Source organism: Syngnathus scovelli, chromosome 16 (genome assembly GCF_024217435.2).
Source record: "Syngnathus scovelli strain Florida chromosome 16, RoL_Ssco_1.2, whole genome shotgun sequence".
In the NCBI taxonomy this organism is placed as follows: Eukaryota; Metazoa; Chordata; class Actinopteri; order Syngnathiformes; family Syngnathidae; genus Syngnathus; species Syngnathus scovelli.
Window position 1 is genome coordinate 7,677,815 of NC_090862.1, and position 18,915 is coordinate 7,696,729.

An 18,915-nucleotide genomic window follows, 5' to 3' on the forward strand; every position below is an offset into this window, starting at 1 on the left:
AAGCCTCGCAAGCTGCCTGCCACATTTTTCCTAAGCGGCGATGCAAGCAAAATGCCACCACAAACGACTTAATTTCAAATTGTTGTAAAAATGCGCCCCTTCCCTACTAGAAAGAGATTAACAGATCTTTATAGTATGTTATTTGCATTTGAAAATCTGAAAAAATAACACAGGAAAATATTATTGTAGGTGCAAATGGAGAAACTGGAATGAAACTGGAATGAATGCCAGTTACAAAAATAACCTAATTTCGTTTAAAAGAAATACAGATTGGACTGACCAATTTGAACCAACTTTCTGTCTTTTGAAACAAAACCCGATACAAATGCCAAAGTTGGTGACAAGACACTGCTGACAAGACAGTTATGCCAGTAGGTCATACAAGTCTCAAATGTGTCCTCAGCTGATCCGGGCTCAGCGTGTGAGGAAGGCTGGCTCTCTTTCGGCTCCAGTTGTTACAAGAAGATGGCGACCCCCAACGGTTGGCTGGGGGCTCGGCACGAGTGCGTCTGGGAGGGCGGCGACCTGGTCTCGGTCGCCTCATCGGACGAGGAAGCCTTTGTGAAGAAGCAAATGGGCAACGACCCCTTCTGGATCGGACTCTCCAATCTGGTGAGACTGAAGGCGGTAGCAGTTGATTCTCTACTGGTACGCGATTGACAACCAGGATTGGTCTCTGCAGAAATATGAGTTCTGGAGTCCGTATGACACGGTGGAAAAAAAGCTGACTTGGTCAGACGTTGGCGTGAAGACAAACTACTCCAACTGGGACACACGTCAGGTTGGAAGGTATGAAGGTCACGTCTTTACATCGTTTTACTATCAGGCAAGGTTTTGGGGCCCCTTTCCAAAATGGGAAAGAGCACGTGAGACGAGAGGGAAAAAAAAAAAGCTTTTGTCATTTTTTCATCAGAAAGAAAGAAAAAAATACTGAGATGCTTTTCACAACTTCTCCCGACAGCTCCGACGTAGAGTCCTGCGCGTACATCAACCAAGGCGCGTACAGTCAGCCAGGAAAGTGGCGACACGCCTCGTGCGGATCCTCGTTGCCGTACATGTGCGAGCGCTCGCTGGACGGTAAGCCCACACGAGTTGGGATATTACGATGTCGAAAGGAACATTTCAATTGTGTGGTTTTTCTGCAGACTGCCCGGAGGGTCGGTCGTGTTCCGTCAAAGACTTGGGTTACAATCGAGTGGAAGGTGAGTTGCAGCCACGCTTGTCCCGTCATCCGTTTCTAATGCAAATTTGTTTGTGGCTCCAGTTTCCTCCTGCGACCCCGGCGACTTCCTGTACGATGACTTTTGCTATCACTTCGAGGGGAAGATGATGACTTGGCAGCCCGCCGAGAACTTCTGCAAGGGATGGAATGGTCACCTGGCCAGCGTCCACTCAGAGGACGAAGCCAAATTCTTGGCTGGTGAGCACTAAGACAAACTGACAATCCCGCGATCATCCTGCAATGCTCCTCAACATCTTTGCAACTTGTGCTTGTTCTGCTTTTCTCAAGCTCACGTGAGAAACGTAACTCATCGTACATGGTTAGGACTCCAGAAGAAGAACGGCACGTTTGAGTATTCTGACGGAACATCTACCGTAAGTGAAATGTTTAGAGTGACCTAAAAATTTGTCCAGAATGAAGATGTTCTACCGAAATGGAAAAGTGAGATACAAAGTGTCATTTTAGCAGGTAAAAGTTTTCTTGAACAAAAGAAAAAAGTCAAAGTTTAACCAGAATGGTGGCCATGTTACGAGAAGAGAAATAAATGTTTTCCAAAAAATCAACTGGAACAAGTACAAAGCTGCAGTTTGATGGCAATTAGAAATGTAATTAACAAGAGTTAAAAAAAAGGAAAGAAAAAGCCATGCGCTCAAGTCACCTCCGACATGTTTGCAGGCCGGCACCCCATGGGTGCCAAACGGACCTACAAACTCTTACAACTGTGCAGCTCTGAGGCCAGAAGGAAGAGTTGATGACTGCTCTTGCACCAAAATGTATGGAGCCATCTGCAAAAAAGGTCTGAAAGTCACAACGTCTCCCTTTGCCCTTTCATGCGCGCTCTCATACTTGATCCCTCTTGCAGCCAAGGTCCGACAGGCTCTTACTGCGCATCTGCCGTCAATATTCAGGCCAGGTGGGCGTCACATCCGTGGTCGTGCTCTTGTCGCCACTCAGGTGACGCGAGTCTTACTTGCAGGCTGGAGCGATAAGTGTGGCTGGTGGCTGGACAACCCATTCGACGACTTCTGCTACCTGATCAACCGCCAGTCCCGCAAGACCTGGCAGGAGGCGCGAAACGACTGCGTCGACCGCGGAGGCGACCTGCTCAGCATCACCCACTCGTATGAAGAGAACTTCATACAAGGTAAACTGCCCGGAGGACACAGTTCATGCCGCAAGGACTTCCAGAAGGAACAACGCTACTACACACGCACCTGTCAATGTTCAAACTCTTGTTCGTTGTTTAACTTTGATCCAAAGGTCTGTATGCCCTTCATCTGACCATTCCCTCTCTATGGTTGGGCGCCGATGCTAATATCACTGAAGGCAGCAAGTGGATTGATAAATCCCCGTTCACTTACAAAAACCTGAAAACAGGTCGGCCTATAACCCGAGGAATGTTTGTCGGTGACAAAACGGAGGAGTCCTTAGCGTCTGTCGTCTCCTTCCAGGTAATGCCAATGACGCCACTGGCGGACGCTGCCCTTCCTTGCTCACTATCGACGGCAGCTGGAAATTTGACAATTGCAAAAAAAAAAGCAGCTACATCTGCAAGAGAAGAGGAAAAGGTAATGTGACGCTTGGCCGAATTGCACTGACTTCTGAAGTCCTCTCGATGAAATCTATCAGCGTGTTTCTCTTTGTGAGCGTGTCAACTGTCAGTCATGGAGCTAACGCAATCGGCAAAACTGGAATTAAGACTGCAGCTGGTCTGAAATTCTTGTTTTCCCCGACCACGACATTTTGGCAAAGCATTGATAATCCTGTGGTCAACTGTATTTGGTGGTCAGTTGTTCTTCGGGAACACGCTGTTGAAAGTGGCTGGCTCAGGGCAGGAAAATAATCATCCGCGAAGAGTTCCTACCGTTCCCTCCAGATTCTGTGATTTTTACATTCAGTCTCTACCCTAATACCTTAAACGGTTACAAACCAAACCAAACCAAACCACTCATTGTTAAACTCTGATCTGATCTCAAACAGTCAGTATAATTTCTTCCCCCAAAATGGTCACAAACAAGACTGCTTAATGGTCAAATTTGGATCGGAGCCAGCTGACCCAATTCTAGTCTCTTTACTTGTACATCAGCGTTTCTTGAGGGCTAAAAGTACCCACGTCCTGAGGCCCACACTCAACAGAGATGAGCTTGAAAAAGTGGAATATGCGATATGTGTCAAATAAAAATATACTACGATCCTCCACATGTTTCCTCAGTCGATCCGAAGTTATGTGATAGGACCAAGGGCTGGCTCCCTTTGGGCTTCAGTTGCTACAAGAAGATGGTGACTCCCAATGGTTGGCTGGGGGCTCGGCACAACTGCGTCTGGGAGGGCGGCGACCTGGTCTCGGTCGCTTCATCGAAAGAGGAAGCCTTTGTGAAGAAGCAAATGGGCGACGTCCCCTTCTGGATCGGACTCTCCAATCTGGTGGGACGGAAGCGCAAGCAGTTGATTCTCTACTGGTACGCGACTGACAACCGGGATTGGTCTCTGCAGAAATGCGACGAGGCTTGGTGTTGGTATGACAAGGAGCAAAAGAAGCTGACTTGGTCCAATGTCAACATGATGGCGAGCTACTCTAACTGGGACTCGCGTCAGGTTGGAAGGTAAAAAGGTCACGTCTTTACGTTATTTCACTGTCAGGCAAGGATTTGGGGTCCATTTCCAAAATGGGAAAGAGAACGTGTGACGAGGGGGAAAAAAGGCTTTTGTTAAAAGGCAGCAAGAAAAAAACCTCCAATTCATCCTGTTTGTAAAATGCTTTTCACGACTTCTCCCGACAGCTCCGACGTAGAGTCTTGCGCGTATGTCAACCAAGGTGTGTGGAACGAGAGTCAGCCAGGAAAGTGGCGACACGGCTCGTGCAGATCCTCGTTGGCGTTCATGTGCAAGCGCCCACTGAACGGTAAGCCTGCTCAGGAGTTGTCATTATGATGTCGAAAGGAAAATTTCAATTGTGCGGCCTGTCTGCAGAGTGCCCGGAGGGCTGGCCGTGTTCCCTAAAAGACTTCGTTTACGATCGATTGGAGAGTGAGTAGCTGCCACGCTTCCTGCATCGTCCCGCCGTGCTTTTCGAATCCAAGTTTGTTTGTGGCTTCAGCTTCCTCCTGCCACCCTGGCGAATTCCTGTTCGACGATTCTTGCTATCATTTCGAGGGGAAGAAGATGGTACAGTGGGCCGCCGAGAGGTATTGCAAAGGACGCAAAGGTCACCTGGCCAGCGTCCTCGCAGCGGACGAAGGCAATTTCTTGGCAGGTGAGCGCTAAGACCAACTGCCAAGAAACATTCGACAATGTAGGTGCTCTTTTTGAGCCGAAGCGCTTGTTCTGCTTTCCTCAAGCTCACATCCGAGACGCAGGAGGATCTCGGCCTTTTGTGGGACTGAGGAAGAAAAAAAATAGCTTTGAGTGGATGGACAAACACACTACGGTAAGTAAAACATCTACTGAAGTCTAAAAAATTTGCCCCTACCCTAAGGCAAAAGATTGGAATTGTAGTCATGTAGCAAGAATAGAAAAATACTTCTGGAACATTTGCGGAACAAAGTTGCCAGTTTCCCTTTAGAATGATATTAACACGAACAAGAAAACCTGAATGAGATTTAAACAACAAAAAAGGAATCCGTCTTGTAGGATATAGTGCAGAATTTCACCAGAAGAAAGTTGAAATGCTACAACACGGAATGGAAAAACAAAGGACTCATTCAACCAAGCACAACACAAAACACGCTGAAGTGGCGTCCGCCGTGTCGTCCGCAGGACAACGTCACGCAGTTGATGGGAAAAAATTCGACAGCATTCGATGAGTGCTTTGCTCTGTCAGCTTCTGGACAATTTGATGAGTGGTCATGCGCTACAGAGCAGCCATCTATCTGCAAAAAAGGTCCGCAAGTCACCACAGCTCACTTTGCCCTTAACTGTCATTGCTCTCATATTTGATCCCCCTTGCGTTCTCGCAGCCAAGGTCCGAGAGGGTCTCCCTTTACTGCCGTCATCAACATGGAAACCAGGTGGGCGTCCCACTTTGTAGCCGACACGGTCGGTCACCACTTTGACCTCAAGTGACACGGTTCTTGCTTGCAGGCTGGAGCGAAAAGTGCGGCTGGTGGCTGAACAACCCGTCCAACGACTTCTGCTACCTGATCAACCGCAAGTTCCGCAAGACCTGGCAGGACGCGCGAGACGATTGCGTCGGCCTCGGCGGCGACCTGCTCAGCATCACCCACTCAAGTGAAGAGTACTTCATACAAGGTAAACTGCCCAGAGGACACGATAGAGGCTCACACATTTCATGCCGCATGAACTCCAGAAGGAACAACGCTGCTACACACGCATCTGTACGATGTTCAAACTCTTCATCATCGTTGTCCAAAGGTCTGTACGCTTTTCCGCTGACCAGTCCCTCTCTGTGGTTGGGCGCCAATGCTAATACCACCGACGGCATCAAGTGGATTGACGGATCGATGTCCACTTACGAAAACCTGAAAACAGGTCTGCCTATAACCCGGGGAATGTTTGTCGGCGACAAAACAGACGAGTGCTTAGCTTCTGTCGTCTCCTTCCAGGCATCGGCGGAGAAGGCCCCGATGGAAGCTGCCTTTCCTTGCTCACTACCGAGGGCCGCTGGAAATTTGACGATTGCAAAGAAGAAAGCTGCTACATCTGCAAGAGAATAGGAAGAGGCATGATTTGACATTTGTCCGATTCTTAGAGTTTTGAGTATTAAGGAAGTCGTCTTCTGAAGTCCCACAATATTAGTCGGCAGGCATTTCTTTGTGGGCGTGTCAATGTTTGGTCCCCCAGTTGACACGATTGGCAATAACTAGCTTAGTGAAATTTTTGTTTCCACAAAATGCTGACAAGACAGTAATGCCATTACGTGTAGATAATTCTGTATTTTTGCAATTCTGAATAACTGCACAATAATGGTGTCCTCAGTCAATTCTGAATCAACATGTGAGAAGGGGTGGAGTCTTCACCAGTCCAATTGCTACAAGAAGATGGCGACCCCCAACGGTTGGCTGGGGGCTCGGTACGACTGCGTCTGGGAGGGCGGCGACCTGGTCTCCATCGCCTCATCGGACGAGGAAGCCTTTGTGAAGAAGCAAATGGGCAAGAACCCCTACTGGATCGGACTCTCCAATCTGGTGAGACGGAAGCGCGGGTTGTTGGTTCTCTACTGGTACATGACTGACAACCGGGATTGGCCTCTGCAGAAATGCGACGAGTTCTGGTGTCGGTATGACGCGGAGGAACAGAAGATGACTTGGTCCGATGCCCGTGTGACGGTGACCTACTCCAACTGGGATTCGCGTCACGTTACAAGGTAAGAGTCTTGAATGTCAGGCAAGGTTTTTAGGCCCGTTTCCAAAATGGGAAAGAGCACATGTGACGAGGGTAAAAAAAGGCTTTTGTTGAAAGAGAGCAAGAAAAGAACCTCCGATTCATCCTGTTTGTAAGACGCTTTTCACGACTTCTCTCGACAGCTCCGACGTAGAGTCCTGCGTGTATGTCAACCAAGGCACGTGGATCGGAAGTCAGCCAGGAAAGTGGCGACACGGCTCGTGCGGATCCTCGTTGCTGTACATGTGCAAACGCCCACTGGACGGTAAGCCTGCTCAGGAGTTGTCATGTTTATGTCGAAAGGGACATTTCAATTGTGTGGTCTTTTTGCAGACTGCCCGGAAGGCCGGCAGTGTTCCTTCAAAGATTTCGGTTACGATCGAGTAGAGAGTGAGTGGCTGCCACGCTTGTTTTTACTCCTGCACCCTTCCGCCGTGCTTTTCCAATCCAAGTTTGTTTGTGGCTTCAGCTTCCTCCTGCAACCCCGGCGACTTCCTGCACGACGACTCTTGCTATCATTTTGAGTGGACACGTAGGAATTGGCAGTCGGCTGAGGAGTTTTGCATAAAACAGCATGGTCACTTGGCCAGCGTCCACTCAGAGGACGAAAAAAAATTCTTGGCTGGTGAGCACCAAGACAAACTGATGATCCTGTGATCATCCCGCAATGCTTCCCAGCATCTTTGCAACTAGCGCTTGTTCTGCTTTCCTCAAGCTCACATGCGAGATGATAAAAGATATTGGCCATTCGTGGGACTAAAGAAGAACCAAGGCAACAAATTTTCCTGGAGCGATGCAACGTCTGCAGTAAGTGAAATGTCTACAGCAGTCTAAAATTTTGGCATTTGTCCAGAATGACATTTGTAAAGTTTCAAAGGGGCTGGGCCACTAACACAAATTTAATTAGCAGTTATCTAAGAAAAATAAAATTGACAAGCTTGAATAAAATACAAGTTTGTCTTGTCATATAAAAGTGCAGAATTTTACAGATGGACATTCTGAGAATAAAAGAGGAACATTGTGATTTCACTGGAAGAGTTGTAGTTGTCGATGTTAAAAATAGAGTAGAGTAATGAGAACGTTTTAAGTCGTCCTGTCGTCCGCAGGACAACATCACGCTGGAGGGAGAACAGTCAACAGGACGCGGTGACTGCATTGCTCTGTCAGCTTCTGGACAATTTCACGAGTGGTCCTGCACTAAAGAGCAGCCATCCGTCTGCAAAAAAGGTCCAAAAGTCACCACAGCTCACTTTGCCCTTAACCTCTCGCTGCTTCCTAATATTTGATCCCCCTTGCGTTCTTGCAGCCAAAATCCGAGAGGCTCTCCCTGATCTGCCGTCATTAAGAGGTGGGCGTCCCACCCTAGGCCGACACAGGATTGGTCGTTGGTCAGTTGGCCCTCAACTGACGCAAGTCTCGCTTGCAGGCTGGAGCGAAAAGTGCGGCTGGTGGTCGGACAACCCGTCCAACAACTTCTGTTACCTGATCAACCTTAAGTCCCGCAAGACCTGGCAGGAGGCGCGAGACGACTGCGTCGGCCTCGGAGGCGACCTGCTCAGCATCACCCACACAAGTGAACAGAAGTTCTTACAAGGTAGGCTTATGGGCTTGATGGGGACTGTTGGTTGAGAATCTTGCGATATTTGTAGAGGCTGGCGTATCTGCCAAAGAAATTTTGAAAGAACTTTTTGTCAGTTGTCTTTCGTTGCTCATTTTCAAGACAAGACAAAACGTTGTTTGTGAGACGAGACAAAACGTTTGTGACGTCACCTGCAGTTGGTTACCAGACCGCAAGTGGTTGTCTTGACATTTCTTTCGCATCTGACCGGAAAAGGACAGCTATAAGGATTGACAGATCTTGCTTTTCTTTTAAATCACTAGATGGCCTTGATAAGCCACCATACAAAAAACTCGTCTGTATACAAAAAAAACTTTGTTTCATTGAAGATTCAGTTTCTTCAGTCTATGGAAACGAAGGACTCAGTAAAGCGCTAAGCTTGAGATGACACTAAAATAATAAACTGTATTTAACTTTCGTATTGCGTGTCTAGGATGCCCTCAATGTCGTAGAATTAGTATCGGTCTTTCTGCTGATTTTAGCGCTGTGCCCTCTGTTGTCACTTCTTGTGGATCTATTTTGAGTAGTTGTATCAGCTAATTGCACGTTTTATTCTTGGGGAACACAAGAATGTGTGAAATGAATTTGTTAGCTTCTGGCTAGCAGCTTCTGGCTAGCATTAGCTTAACTTGACTGCGTTCATAAATATTGTGAGGGAATTTATTATGTTACGTGTTATGTATGGTTGGAAGGACAAGTCTTCTGCTGTCGACATCTTTTAATCAAGCTAAAGGTTTGCGGCGCAAGGAAACGCTACCTCCGCTAAAAACTAAAAATATGTCTGGCCGGGGGGGGTGAAGTATCTCATTTGCATTTAAAGAGACCGCACCAAAACGGCTTGCTCTGAGCCGCTACTTAGGATAGGTGTAAAAGAGGAGCTTGTGGTGCTATGACGACGAGGAATTTAGACAAAAGACCACAAGGGAATAAGTAAAATGTCAAATGGATTTATAACCATGATACATGTAAGCTTAAAGACATTCACTGGTGACAACTTACTCATGTCTGATCCAAAGATCTGTCCCGCCTTCTTCAAAACATTTCTTCTTGGTGGTTGGCCACCAAAACCACAATCACTCAAGACGGATGCAAGTGGACTGACGGGTCTCCCTTTCGTTACACCCACTGGACCACAGGTCGGTCCAGACCCTGTCCAATAATTGTTGGTCTGGAGCAATGGAGAGGAGCGCTTAGCATCTGCCGTCTCTTTACAGAGAGCCCTAGTAAACCCTCTGGTGAAAACTGCCTTTCCTTTCACACTAAAAGTGGAAAATGGGAATTTGACGACTGCCAGAAGAAGAACAGCTACATGTGCAAGAAAAGAGCAAGAGGTAAGATGTGACTCATGGCCAATTCGTTTTGATGCCCATCTTTGGTTTTGCCTCGCAGGACAGAAACCGGAACCTCTACGCCATAACGGTAAGTCAAGTCTCCCCGAATCCTGAATGTTGAGGTCAAATGATGCGAGACGGAGAAAAGACATGACGGTGCGCTCGCAGGTTTTCGGGAGATCCTTGTCTGCAACCACCAGCAGCAGCACACCGAACTCTTTTGTCAGAGTGACGGTCAAAGCGTCATCCGCATCCAGTCAGCCTTCTACGGACGGAGGAATGGCAGCGTTTGTCCAACTAAGAGCGGATCGAATGGTAAGACAGGACATAAGCGACGTCGTCGCGTTGCATTTTGGTCCGACTATACGACCGTTGCAGCCAAATAAGCTTCCACTCGGCCTTGTGACTTGCAGAGACTTGCGTGGTGCAAGGAGCCCTCCCTCACTACAGGCAAAAATGTGACAACCGTCAATATTGTCTTGCTGACCCTTTCAAGGGCGTCCGGGAGACCTGCCCTGCTGTCTCCAAATACCTGCACATGGTCTACAGCTGTGAACGGAAAGGTAGGCTTCCAGTCTCTGTTGTCTAATGCGGTATCTCCCAACCAGAGTTGGGGAATGACGGCACATTGAATGGTCTGTTGCTAAGGACGTTAAAGTCAAAGTTGACGCGATGACTAAAAGGTTCAGGGGACCACTCGCCATAAAAGCTTGGCAACCATTGGCCTGGTGAATTGACGTGCCTAACAATGCCCAGAACAACACAATACAGTAATCCCTCGTTTATCGCGGATAATTGATTCCAAGACCACCCGTGATATGTGAAAATCTGTATAATGTCACCTTTTTTTTTTAACAAACATACATTGTTTGTGTATCAATAAGTGTATATTAAACCATACAAGTACATATGTTATCATTAGAACATTAAATAATAGTTTCAAACATGTAAATACTATATTAATATATAGTATAAAGGACATACAAAAAATTATGTATAAATAATATACCGTAATTTCCGGACTATAAGCCGCGACTTTTTTCCAAAATTTTGAACCCTGCGGCTTATAGTCAGGTGCGGTTTATATAAGATTTTTTTCGTGATTTTTGTGATGATCACTTTTATACACTCGTAAAAAGGCTGTGGACCACTGTTGTACGGTATCTTGAAGAAAAAAAACAACAAAAATACTATTTTGAAACACTACTATGGCTGCTGCTTATTCTGGCTGTGTTGCTTGTGACTATTATGAGCTTTAGTAGGAATGCACGCTAGGTGACCTGCGTCAAAGGGCTCTAAACCCTTTCTCTTAGAGATTACACAAAGCAGTGGCGCTGTTTGGACCATCTGCATTGTATTAAAACCCAATCAATCAGCATTTAAATTCAATTCTTCTGACATTTTGCTCACCAAAAACAAGTTGTAATGAATGTGAACTTTTAATGTATTTTATTCAGAAGGTTACTTTGAACCCTGAGGCTTAAATGGCGGCGAGGCGTATTTATGGATTTTTACGGCTTTCTGTGTACTGTCTTTCTTTGTAAAAAACTCATGTGCACGTGCGGCTTATGTAAGAAAAAAACTAAAATATCCCTGAATTTTAGCTGGTGCGGCTTATAGTCCGGTGCGACTTATAGTCCGGAAATTACGGTAAATATGATATTATGTGACATGTATATGTAGCTAAAGTATACATACTGTAAATGTTTTTAGAACTCTTATTATAACAACTTTTTATAACAAGGTACAAGTGTACATACTGTTTTTAAGACTATTTTATTATCATTATAACAATATTTTTAAAACAAGGTACAATCCTATAAATATGTTTTTAGAACTCATAACTTTTATAAAAAGGTACTAGTGTACGTACTGCAATTGTGTGGACACTCTGCCTTCTGCTGGCGTGTGGGCAACTTTCGTGCCATAATTCCTCAATTCAGAAGGTTTATTTTGAATTTGTGAATTATTATTTATTTTTATTTTTTTGGGGAAAAAAAATCTGCGATATACTGAAACCGTGATAATCGAACCGCAATGTAGCGAGGGATTACTGTACAATGGTTCTTGTGAAGGACAGGTGGCCAGACAGTTATCAGGGATGCCTTTCAGTATCTGTTGCAACATAATTCTGGGTTGTCCTCAGTGTGTCTTGACAGTTTGATCGAGGCGGACAAGCACATTGCCAACTCAGCGTTTGAAGCCTCCTCCTCTATGAGCGACGCCAGCCCCGAGAAAGCTCACTTGAGTCGTAATTCCTGCTGGAGACCATCACAAGATCGTATGTAGAAAACTGACAGCTACTTCGACACTGGCAGTTTGGTGTCCTGAGCAAACTCGTGTCCTGCAGCCTCCACCAGCTGGATTCAGGTGAACCTGGGTCAGGTGAAAAAGGTGACTGGGATCGTCACCCAGGGCTGTCCTCACGTTGACCAAAGGTCCTGCGTCATCGACTTTGAGATGAAGACGAGTGTTGATGGCAAAAGCTGGACTGAACACCCGAACGGAATAGTGAGCGGCCAGCCAGTCAACCTGACACCAACTGGTCAGTCCAAACTTGCCATTACAAAAACAGTGCTATTTCTAGTTTACCGGAGGGGGGGAGCACCGGTTTGGCTCGCCATTGTCCACTCAGTACGTCCGCATCCTGCCGCTGGAGGACAGCGTTGACTTCGGCCTCAGCTTTGACCTCTTGGGATGCGCACGTGACGGTAAGCGAGTCTCTCCCTCCGCTGCCGAGGTTGCCGGGAAAAACATACAACCCATTTTTTGACATCACCTTTTGTCTGACAGATGCGATGACCTGTGACAGCACGTTCAATAGCCTCCACTTGACCGAGGCAATGACGTGAGTCGTATTTGCCACAGCGTTTCATGACGGTGAGCGCCTGTCGTCAATTTGCTCGTCGTTGCCTTCTGCAGGTTCCACTGCCCACCCAAGTGTGCCAACTCCCAACACAATGTCACAGGAACCTTGGTCTACAATGAGGTACGTGATTGCTGACCCAGTAACGCTTGGACTGGAGAGGCAGTGGCTCTTGCCAAAAATAAACATTTCAAAGATGAACCTACATTTCAATTTGGATTTTCTTTTACATTTCAGTTTTGAAAGATTCATTCATTTCCACACACCAATCAGAAAGGCTACATTTATTTAGACAGGCAGAATGGCAGCATGTGCAGTACCTGTGTGATTAAAATTGTGCCCTGACATGCCAGGGCAGGGAGTCAAATCCTCCCTATTGTGACCTGCCAATTGAGTTCAGGTCTGCGGAAAAGATAATCGGGACAAACCTCCCATCCAGCCAAGACTTGTACCTGTCCAGGTCCAGGAAACGTGCAAGTAACATCTCTGGAGACCCCTCTCACCCAGGTCACAGTTTGTTCGAACTCCTCCCCTCTGGACGGCGTTAGAGCGCTGTACGCCAAAACCAGCAGACACAGCTTCTTCCCCCAGTCAGTCGCTCTGATGAACTCACACCACTCAGAGTCTCAGAGACATCTCAGAGACATCACTGTGCAATAACATCCTGCTCTCGCCACTTAAATGTTGTTAGTTACCTGAATGTTGTCAATCACTAAAATGTTGTACAGAGGCTGAGATCAACCAGAGTCAAATTCCCTGTTTGGCATGCACAAACTTGGTCAATAAAGCTGATTCTGATGTGAGTGCAGGACTCAAGCATCTGCGCGGCCGCTATTCACGCCGGCGTCATTCGTAACGACATCGGAGGAGACTGTATTGTGATGGAGGCTGTGGTAAAGAACGACTTTGCTGGCTCCACCCACAACGGGATCAGCTCCCTCAAGTGAGTGGCCAACATTTATGGCAAAGTACCATTAAGAGGCCCAGCTCATTCACGTTTACGACCTGCAGGGGTGCCAACTCGACGGATCAGGCCTTCACATTTGCAGATGGAGGTGAGTTTGCGGAGCATATTTTCATGTTTAGCGCTCAGCTACTACTAAACTCGCATGGGATGTCACCTGCAGAGCCGAGATGCTCGGGACAGTCCTGGGAGGAGTTTGCGGGCTTCTGTTACAAAGCTTTTGAGGACAAGAAGGAGTGGGCCGATGCTCAAGCTGTCTGCGAGAAATTGGGTGCCAATCTGGTGTCTATCCTTTCCGAGGTGGAGCAGACGTGGATTAAAAAGGCCTCCAACTTCAGTGCGCAAACTGTCTTTGTAGAACTACTCGATAGGTGGAACACCTGACCACTGGGTGAGATTTCTGCTCGCCTTTGTCCTCTGCAGACACCAGCGACATGTGGACCGGACTGAATGACCAGAGTGTAATAGGCATGTTTGAGTGGTCAGACCACCACGAGGTGACCTTCACCGACTGGGCCCCGGAAGAACCCAAACACCTGAAGAAGGACTGCGTGGCGATCTCGCAAAAGGTGCGTGGCCAATTGAGCACTTGCAAGAACACCGGCACGATCCACTGAAATTCATCTTGCTCATCTTTCAGACTGGAAGATGGAAGCAGATGAGCTGCAAGCTACCCAACAGCTTCATGTGCAAGATGCCCAAAGCGCATTATGCAATCACCTCAGTGAAGGAGAGCCATTCTGGTGACCGCATACTCTTGCACAGAAGCAAGCACACCATGTCAGGGAAAAGAGTGAGTTGAACTTTTTTTTTTTTGTCTGCGTGAATGCTGAAGAGCATTTTTGTTTTCCTTTGCACACTACATGAACCAAAAAAAAAATCCCTTCACATTTGATCCATCCTCCCCCGTTTCTGGACTGTTCAATGAAAAGTTGTAATGATTTCCACACAATTTCAGTTCAACGTCAGATCTTGGCATTCGCACGCATTTTCCACTCAAAGATTTTTTTGTCAGTTATGTTTTGACTGCGTGTTTTCAGTATGCTGGTTTTATTGTCGAGCTGAGGGGAGGTCTCCGTGTGAACAACATCATCACCATCACAGGACGAGCAAATAAACTGGCAGATTGGTACGAGGACCCCCAACCTCACGGGCACAAGAATGCTAATACCACAAACACACAGTTGCACATCTGTGTTGCAGGTTTAAAATCAGCCTGTTTGTGCCTGACAACGACGATGACGACGAGTCTACCGACAATGTGGTCGCGCTGCTCCTCAAGTTGAACTTTGTAACCAAGAAGATTCGGCTGTACTCCAGAGTGAACACAACTTGGAACAAAGGAGAGGAGCATCCCACACAAAGCTCTGGACCCGCACAAGAAGTCAAGGTGACGTGAATCACATCATATTTCTGCACACACTCGCACGTCCGCCTTACAGTTTTGGGGTTTCCAACCTTCCGTGTGGAATTTTCCTTACCTTTGATTGGTGCCGGTATCTAATTGACGCTCCATTGTTTGTTCTTATGTGCAAGGCTTATTCATACAACTGTGTCCGTCAAGACCATCTTGTAGAACATCCCTAAACATACTTCAATCTTAAAAAACAATTGTTTCCTATGGAAAACGGCCATTTACTGGTTGAAGAGCACCTGGCCACTATTAAAGGTTGGAGTGATTTTGTTTCCCAAACTGCAAAAAGTACGCAATGGAAATGTCACAGTCAAAAGGAATTGCTCAAACCATTCCACCCCTCGTGATGTTACTCAGAAATGTCCACAACAGCATGAATTTTCTTCCAATCACTAGCAAGACTTGCTTTCCAAAAAAAGTCACAAGTCCCAAAAATGTCAGCGTGAACGTCACATCTTGCTGCCATGCTGTTCACACTCATCACATGCAAGGTGTCTTGTTGTCACTCAGGTTGTCATCAAGTGCACCGACGATCATTTCCAGATCACAATCAACAGCCTCGACAAGGTGACTTACAAATACAGAGTGGCCAATCTGCAAAGCATCACGCAGATGTTTGTGAGGGGTCACGTGTCCATCAAGGACATCAAGCAAAGCTCCACTAAGACCAGCCTGCGGTAAAATGTGAGGATTGATATGGTCAAAGTGTCCAAATTATTTTTGGCACAGCCTTTTCCATCAGCCATAGATGGTTTTTGGGATAATTGTACAAAAGTAACCACTTTATAGTTTAATATTTAATCTTAGTCTAATTGGCTATTAGAAAAAGCCATACTTGCATGCTTGATTGTTTTTTTTCTTTTTGATTGCCTTTGTACATCCTGACTTTGTGTTTATTGCATTGAAATGTGCAGTATTTGTAGTTAAGATAGTTTTCCTGGCCCGATCAAGAGACCCTTTTGACTGATTGTATGATGAGAATGCAATTTCTGGAGAAACTGCATGTGAAGGCAAAGAAGCTGGATGAAAACTTGGGAATGGGGAATAGTAGGATAGTGAGGGATTTTGATCTCTTTGTATGTCTTGACATGTGAAAAAATTGACAGTAAAGCAGACTTTGACTTTGCTAACAAATGATGTGAAAAGGCGAGAAATAACGACAAGCGAGAAAAACGTAAGCAAGAAAAATGGTAAGCGAGAAAAAATGGTAAGCGAGAACGGTCAACGAGAAAAACAGTACGATAAGCGAGAAAAAAACAGCGAGACAGTGAGAAAAACATAGGTGAGCGTTAAGTGAGAAACACAGGAAGCGAGAACAACTAAAAAGCGATAAGCGGGATAAATGGTAAGCGAGGAAAACAATAGGCAAGGAAAATGGTATGATAAGCAAGAAAAATGTTACGTGAGAAAAGCGGCATGTGACATAAGCGAGGAAAAGTAATTGAGAAAAAGGTACGCAAGAAAAACTAAGCGAGAAAAAACAGTAAGCGAGAAAAAGCAATAGCCAAGAAAAACAGTAAGCGAGAAAAACAATAGGCAAGAAAGACAGTAAGTGAGAAAAATGGTAAGCGAGAAAAAACTACGGTAAGTGAGAAAACGTAAGCAAGAAAAAACGATATGCGAGAAAAAACACTTAAGTGAGAAAAACAGTAAGCAAGCAGTAAGCATGAAAAAATGGAAGAGTGAAAAAAAAAGATAAGCGAGAAAACCTTAAGTGACAAAAACGATAAGCGAGAGAAAATAGTAAGCGTAAAAAACGAAAAAAATGTAGGTGAGAACAACGGTCAGTACGCACTAAGCGAGGAAAAAAACGAAGCAGGAAAATACAAAGCAAATACGTGACAAAAACGGTAAGCGAGCGAGGACAAAATGGTAGGCGAGAAAAAACGATACGCTAGAAAAAAAAACTAAGCAAAGAGAGAAACAGTAAGCGAGAAAAAACGGGCCACAAAAAACGATGGGCGGGAAAAAAAGATAAAAACGGTAAGCGAAGTTGAACATTTTTGCGAAGTGGGAAGTTTTGGAATAGGTAGGAATAAGAAGCAGTTCAATGGTCCAAAAAAACTAATTTTTGCAAAATTTAGCACAAACTTTAAACGTGACATTTTTGAAACGTGGCTTGGGAATATTGAAAGTCCTCCGTCCATGAATGTGCAGAATGATGTGAATGTCAAACTGGAACGATGTATATGTGAAATGTCGAATGTGCCATCCGGAATGAGTGGGGAAAATTTTGCTGGAAATTTGTGAATTTTGCAAAAACATTTTTCGAATGAAAAAAAATGGAAGCACCTATGACAAATATTTGAAATATGTTAAAATTGGAATGGCATGAATCGGATGAATTATGTGGTAGCATGTCAAAAAATGAGAGGAATAAAACAAGGAAGCGGAAATATACAATTAATGGTGTATTTGTGAAGGCAGATTTGTTACTGGCAGTGATGCTTGGAGAACTAGTCGAGAGTCCTGTTTCAACGTGTATTTTTTTTCTTGTATTGATGACAAAAGCCAGTGTAGTGATTTTCTCATGTCAACATATTCAATAAAAAATATGCATGCAAAAAAGACAATCAGTGCCTTGATATGCTGTCATATGTTATTTTAAAAAGTAGCAATTTTTCCACTCTAGTGCCATCTACTGGCTCAGGTTGCACACTGAATCACTTCATCCCAAACGTCACTTTAAAATTCTTAATTGTTTTCTTTATAATTGCCAGCAGGCGTTTTAAAGTTTGAGCGTGGCTGGTAAGACGTTGCGTTAAATTTCCAACAACAGCAGTCACATGACCAATCTGTTTTGCTTTAACCCGTCAAGCGCTGATGTCACGAGCTGCTTGTCTGATGTGATGACATCATCTCAGGGATGAGATCCCAAGACAACAGATCAAGTCTTAACTTTCTTCCGGAATACAACACATTTAGATCAGATCACATCTTCAATTCTTCCTTCATCCAACTTTTAGTTCGCTAACCCTTGTCAGTCCATTGTTACCTTGACTTAAAAGTGCCACTAAAACACAAACGCAGATTTCAATTACCCTCTAAAATATCCACACACGAATACTACATTTCAGTCACTATCCTTTATTAATCATTTCATTTCCAGTATTTACATTCTCAAGTGTTACTCTTATACAAGAATGAATGTCAATATTTGAATGCATGATGTGCTGGAGTTCTGAAGTATTAAAATAACCCAAGGGTCTGTCTGCGCAGCTGCTACGTTCCTCCTTTGGAAAGTGGATTAGCAAGGCAAACATTCTCCTTTTCGGCCGCGACCTGACCCGCAGCGCTTCGACTTCTGAACTAATCACTGCCTTTCAAAAAGTCATTCTCACTGTCTTCCGGGCATTCCGCCTTTAAGTCGCTTCAGTCGTTAGAGTAGACCACTCACTGGGTCCACATGCCACTCACTTGCGGAACTGCTGGTGGGAAGTAACCAAGTACAAATATTTTGGTACTGGAAGTACATTTTTCAGGCAGCTGTTCTTTATTTTTGGCACGACAAATTCTTCCATTTTTTTTATTCTGTGCAAATTAACTTGAATTTACAATGTTACAGTTGGCTCTTAGTACACAATGCACAAAGTTCAATTTTGGTAAATCTGCGATGGATTAACGCCATTGTATATTGATTTGATCTACAATGAAATTGAATTAGGACCTCAGGCATGGAATGCATTTAACTCGTAAATCAAGGCATGACTAATGCACTAATAATAGCACACTGATAACAATTGGGATCTCGTGGGACGACCGGTCACTGATTGGTCGTGTGTCCGTTTGACACGACACAGATGAGCGACAGACATGTTCAGACGCTTGTCTTTGGGTGGCTTACGCCAATCAGAAGCCAACGGTATGTGCAATCAGTGAATAACTGCTGGCCACCAGGCCAGCCTCTCCGTCTGGCTTTCACAGTGACGCCCCGAACGACGGCCTAATCTCCCATGAGCCCCCAAAATGAGGCCTGTAAGCCGGGGCCCTGGAGTGATCATTGCTTTTTAATGCGGGATGCAGAGAGTTAACATGCTTAAAAGTGACACACGCTGGCTAAACATAGAGAAAATGGAAATAGTTGTGCCCCAAATATAGCAGAGGAAGGCGGACAAAGAGGCGAGGGTCCCGTATAAAAGCGGACTGCGGTCTGATGCGCT

At 45.4% G+C, this 18,915-nt stretch overlaps 1 protein-coding gene across 1 annotated transcript; it reads left to right on the top strand.

Moving 5' to 3' along the window:
• The first annotated feature begins 687 nt into the window (after nt 1–687).
• LOC125983603 (secretory phospholipase A2 receptor-like) lies at nt 688–16,435 on the top strand. Its single transcript, XM_049744977.2, has 48 exons — nt 688–789; nt 962–1,077; nt 1,146–1,202; nt 1,265–1,420; nt 1,511–1,596; nt 1,898–2,018; nt 2,085–2,135; nt 2,199–2,366; nt 2,483–2,599; nt 2,674–2,790; nt 3,435–3,646; nt 3,716–3,825; nt 4,003–4,124; nt 4,193–4,249; nt 4,320–4,475; nt 4,561–4,649; nt 4,979–5,102; nt 5,179–5,229; nt 5,303–5,470; nt 5,594–5,710; nt 5,785–5,901; nt 6,158–6,366; nt 6,436–6,545; nt 6,706–6,827; nt 6,896–6,952; nt 7,032–7,187; nt 7,278–7,369; nt 7,669–7,789; nt 7,869–7,910; nt 7,989–8,156; nt 9,197–9,316; nt 9,395–9,511; nt 9,570–9,599; nt 9,680–9,826; nt 9,925–10,074; nt 11,658–11,792; nt 11,862–12,022; nt 12,099–12,222; nt 12,305–12,359; nt 12,434–12,500; nt 13,187–13,320; nt 13,389–13,432; nt 13,505–13,678; nt 13,765–13,910; nt 13,982–14,134; nt 14,382–14,470; nt 14,545–14,731; nt 15,266–16,435. Exons 2-48 carry the CDS (start codon nt 1,056–1,058, stop codon nt 15,434–15,436), a joined length of 5,499 nt encoding a protein of 1,832 aa, XP_049600934.2. The 5' UTR covers nt 688–789; nt 962–1,055; the 3' UTR covers nt 15,437–16,435.
• Nucleotides 16,436–18,915: the final 2,480 nt, after the last annotated feature.

Excerpts from the sequence above, each read along its gene's own strand:
- LOC125983603 (XM_049744977.2), top strand. The coding sequence starts at position 1,056 with ATGTGCGAGCGCTCGCTGGACG. Across the intron at positions 7,370-7,668 it reads GGAGCGATGCAACGTCTGCA|GACAACATCACGCTGGAGGG; the intron begins GTAAGTGAAATG and ends TGTCGTCCGCAG. Across the intron at positions 14,471-14,544 it reads GCAAATAAACTGGCAGATTG|GTTTAAAATCAGCCTGTTTG; the intron begins GTACGAGGACCC and ends TCTGTGTTGCAG.